The following is a 4810-nucleotide window of genomic DNA, read 5'->3' on the forward strand; positions in this document are numbered from 1 at the left end:
CTGGCCGCCTCCTGCTCTCTGCCCTCCCCGCGCCCGGTGCCTGCCCCCCAGCCTCCGCAGCGGCCAGTGTTGACCCATCGCCCTGCGGACTGCCCAAGTCCGTCCCGCTGTGGACTTGAGGCTTACTCTCGGCAGGCTGCCGTCCTGCCTCTCATCTATCACCAGATCCTGTTTCATTTCCTATTATATCCCAAATAGGAGCACCTGTCCCCACGCCGGGAGAAAGACCTGAGGCAGGGCCTCAGGGTCCCCCACGTTCCTGGCCTGGGTCACTGAAGCAGCCTCTTCCCTGCTCTTACAGCCCCATTTGCAGACCGGCAGCCAGAAGCATCTCCCGGCATAATTCCCATCAAGCCTTCGCCAGAGCCGGCCAGGGGATCCCTCCACGCTGGTGTGACCAGCATCCTCCATCCTCCGCTCTGCAGCCTGCCCACGCGCTCTGGCTGGCCTCCTCGGCACCAGCTTTCAGGGGCCCCAGGGTCTCCTACATTCTTGCCCTGGAGCCTGGAGGCTGAGAGCTGCAGGTTTAAACTCAGGTTTAAATTCGGGTGCTGCCAACCACCATCCTCCACCATCTTCCAAAGAATTCCTTGAACTCCTCGGTTTGCACATTTTAAGAGTTGGCTCAATCATTGTTACCTGCCTTGTGGTACTGTTCAGAGAATTAAATGAGAAAATGCAAGAGCAAAGTACAAGATTGGGCAAGAAGGACTGATTTAAAATTAGTGGCTATTACGATTACAAAATCCTCCCTTGTAAACTGCCTGCCATTTACATCAAAAGTCTCATAGGCGGGCCCTCCCTGGTGGCACAGCAGGTTAAAGTGCAGCACTAAGAAGCTAAAGCCCTTCCGCACGAGTTTGATCCCCACCCAGGAGCTGACCCGCAGCAGATCTCTTCTGACCCGCCCACTGCTCCCCTCCGCAGGCAGTGAGCTTCGTCTGTCCTGTTCTGCTCCCCACTCTGTCTCTGGTGAATCCTCTCACCGCCCCTGCACCTCTGGCCTGTACCCCAATTCTGTATGAATAAATAAAATCTCTTTTAAAAAGCCTCACAGTCTGCTTCAAGAATGTACTAAAAATACCCTGTAATTAACCTTTTTTAAAAAATATTTTTGAAGTTGGTATCTGTGACCCCTGCTTAAACCATGGCAACCAACAAGTTTGCTGAATGCATAAGTGAGCAAACTCCTTTGTCTATGAGATAGGTATGTGGGCTTGAAGGGGAAGTTAGGGGGACAGATCCGGGCTGACCATGTGGCCTCATATCAGCTCCTCCACCAAGATGCCAGAATTTTTCCATTCATGGAAAAATCAAAGGCCAGGAAGCTGCCTAGACCATGGGCGGGAGAAGGCTGGCATTGACTTGGCCAGTCAGGACTGGGGAGGCCGTTAGGAGTGGGGGGTCAGGGAGTGATGACTGCTGGGATGGACCAGTGTGAACCTGTGGGAAGGCCTGGAGGGCATCCTGTGGGCGAAGTGAGGACACTGGGGTTCCAGGTGTGAGTGGCGCAGGCTGTGCGTTCAGGGAGAAAGAGAAACAGGTGAACCACCACACAGAGCCAGGAGGCAGTGGGAAGATTTTACTAACTGCACGACACACAACTTCCCCAGGGACCCCCATGGTACCGGCGCCCCCTTCAGCCATCAGGCCCCAGGAGGGCCCCTTGCTGCTGCAGCCACTCGGGACTCTCACCGGTAGGGAGCGCTGGTCTGACAGTGTTGTGGGTGGGAGAACCAGGGTCAGGGCAGGATTTGGGGTTGGGGTCCGGGCTGGGCGTGGGACTCACATCGGGGCTGGGGCTAGATCCATGGCCAGGGCTGGTCTCGAGGTCAGGACTGGCATCACCACCGGGCACAGGATCAGAGGGCTTGAGAGCTTGTGGGGCAGGGGTAGACCCAGAGCCAGGGGCCGGGTTGAGGCTGACATTGGGGTGGGCACCCAGAACAGAGCTGGGATCAGATCCAAGGCCAGAGCTAGAGCCAGGGCTGCGGCCCAGGCCAGAGCCAAGCACTGCAGCCGCCTCAGGCCCCAGGAGGGAGACCTGCCCTGGTCTCAGCACCGCCGTGGGGCTGAGGCCCAGGCCGGCTGCAGCCGCAGCTGCCGCCGCCGCCGCCGCCGCCGCCCCTTCATGCACCCGCTTGTGCTTGGTGAGGCTGGAGGCCTGGCCGAAGGCCTTTCCGCACAGCTGGCAGCGGTAGGGGCGCTCCCCGGAATGCACGTGCAGGTGCTGCAGCAGCGCCGAGCTCTGCCCGAAGGCCTTGGAGCAGTGGGGGCAGGCGTAGGGCCGCTCGCCCGTGTGGATGCGCAGGTGGTGCTGCAGGTTGGAGCTCTGGCCGAAGGCCTTGCCGCAGTGCGGGCAGCGGTATGGGCGCTCGGCGGTGTGCGTGCGCTGGTGCTGCAGCAGCGCCGAGCTCTGGCCGAAGGCCTTGCCGCACTGCGGGCACGGGTAGGGCCGCTCGCCGGTGTGCGTGCGCAGGTGCTTGAGCAGCGCCGAGCCCTGCCCGAAGCCCTTGGCGCACACCGGGCACTTGTGCGGCCGCGGGCCGCCGTGCGTGCGCAGGTGCTGCGCCAGCAGGGAGCCGTGCCCGAAGGCCTTGCCGCACACCGGGCAGTGGTGCGGCTTCTCGCCGCTGTGGCTGCTGCGGTGCTTCAGCAGCGTGGAGCGCCAGCCGAAGGCCTTGCCGCACGCCGCGCACTGATAGGGCCGCGCGCCCGTGTGGATGCCGCGGTGCTGCGCCAGCGTGGCGCCGTGGCTGAAGGACTTGCCGCAGTCCGGGCAGCGGTAGGGCTTCTCCCCGCTGTGGGTGCGGCGGTGCTGGCTCAGCCCCGAGCTGCGGCGGAAGGCGCGCCCGCAGTCGGGGCAGGAGAAGGGCCGCGGCGGGCTGGCGGGGGCGGGAAGCACCGGCGCACTGGCCGCCAGGACCTCGGGGGTGGCAGTGAGACCCGACGAGAGGGGGTCTGGGTCTGGGGGCGCATCGGGGCTGAGGGGGTCACTGTTGGGGTCGAGAACCAGGGGGACCGGGCCGATGACGTCTGGGTCGAGGTCGAAACTCGACGACATGGGGTCGAGCTCCGGGGGATCGGAGTCCTGGGTGGCGGGGCCGGAGCTCGGGGCTTCTGCCTCGGGGTCCAGCTCCCCGGGAACAGGGCCCAGGTCTTCATCACTGGGGTCCACGTCTTCAGAGACAGTGTTGAGGTCTTCTGGCTCAGGCTCTAGCTCTTCAGAAACGGGGTCCACTTCAGGATTGGGGTCCAGGTCTTCTGAGTCGGAGTCAAGTTCTTCATGGGGGGGCCTCAGGCCTCTGTGGCCTGGGTTTCTTACCAGGACTGAGCGCCGCATCCTGGGCGTGGAAGTGCCTGCAAGAGGAGGACAGAGAGCGGGTGCACGTAGGTCCTGGGGAACACAGGGTGTCTGGCGGGGAGGCGGGAGGGGCCGGCCACGTGCCAGAACCCACTCCGAACACACGTGGACCCCTCGTTGTCTCGGGACGCAGGGAGACTTTGGAGCCACCCCAGCCAGGGCAGGGAGAAGTGGGGTCATGGTGGGACAGGGACACCCTCCGCTCTCAGCCCCACACCTGGATGGAAGTCAGGGGACAACTCCATGGTTCTGCCCCTTTCCATCTGGGCTCCTCCTCTTGTGGGAAACGGGGTCCAGTGGCACGGAGGCCCCTGGCTTGCTTCCTGGGGAAGAGAGCCCAGAAGCCAGAGCTCACAGTGCAGGGGTTGGAATAACTGCTTGAACACCTGTGCGCCCCAGCGCCAGTTCTCAAAGCTGGAGAGGAAGGGTCAGGAGATAATATGTGGGCTCCTGGTGGGGGGGTGCAGGGAGACCCATGGGCTCCATGGCGGGAGGGTGGGGACAAGCCCGGGTGCATCTGTTTGGCCAACTGGCCTGAAGAGCCTGAATTTTACCCCTGACTGAGAGTGGGTATAAGTAATGCCGGGGGACCCTGCTGGGTTACCGGGCAACGCTGGGCTCTCTCCTGAGTCGGGGGGGACTCCGCAGCTGCTGCTCCCGGGGCTGAGGTATGAGGTTGGGTGTCAGATGCTTCTGTTCCCTCCTGGAGGAAAGAGGCTGAGTTCCAGCCGGTGTCCGAGGCAGGGAGGGGGCTGACGGGACAGTAGCTGGGGCCTTTGGGGAGCAGGAGGTGCTCAGGGTTACCTGAGCGTGGGGTGGGGGGGTGGGGGGGTGGCTGCCGCAAGCCACCTTCCCCAGGGCTGGGCACTGTGTGGGGGATGACAAGAGGCGCTCCCCGGGGGACAAGGGTGCCTCCCGGGCCTCTTCTGGGGAGAGGCATCCTGAGCCAGCACCCCACAGCAGGGAGAGGGCCGGGTCCTAGGTCACCTCCTCAACCAGACCCGGCAGGGCGAGGTGTGGGAACAATGCCTGGTCCCCTCCAAAATTCCTGAAGGGCAGGGAGCCTTCAGTTGCCCCCAGAACCCCCATCTTTCAGCTGGGGTCTTTCCCGAGTGCCTGGAGCAGGTGGGCTCTGGCCCTGCAGAACTCTGGGGCCCACAACCTGAGTGTGAGGAGAACAATAACGGGGCGTGGGACAGCCAAGCCGAGGGCCCCCTTCCTGAATGAGGGCCTCCTGAAGTCCAGACTCCAGGCTGGAGGGTGGACACAACAAAGCCGCGGCCTGGGGCCCTGCGGGGAGGGGGCACGGATCACCAGGGGAGGGGCCTTTGGATCCCCCAACCTTAGCCGCGGGGGCCCCCTCAGCTCCCCATCGGCGGCACCCAGCTCGGGCCGGGGCCTCCCCTGGGAGGACACAACAAAGCCGCGGCCTGGGGCCCTGCGGGG

At 63.6% G+C, this 4810-nt stretch overlaps 1 protein-coding gene across 1 annotated transcript; it reads right to left on the reverse strand.

Moving 5' to 3' along the window:
* Positions 1-1565: 1565 nt before the first annotated feature.
* ZNF358 (zinc finger protein 358) lies at positions 1566-4157 on the reverse strand. Its single transcript, XM_004689424.2, has 2 exons — positions 3969-4157; positions 1566-3360 (listed from the first exon to the last, which is right to left on the reverse strand). Exon 2 carries the CDS (start codon positions 3341-3343, stop codon positions 1640-1642), a length of 1704 nt encoding a protein of 567 aa, XP_004689481.1. The 5' UTR covers positions 3344-3360; positions 3969-4157; the 3' UTR covers positions 1566-1639.
* Positions 4158-4810: the final 653 nt, after the last annotated feature.

This window comes from Condylura cristata, unplaced genomic scaffold (assembly GCF_000260355.1).
Source record: "Condylura cristata isolate star-nosed mole 26May11 unplaced genomic scaffold, ConCri1.0 scaffold00025, whole genome shotgun sequence".
In the NCBI taxonomy this organism is placed as follows: domain Eukaryota; kingdom Metazoa; phylum Chordata; class Mammalia; order Eulipotyphla; family Talpidae; genus Condylura; species Condylura cristata.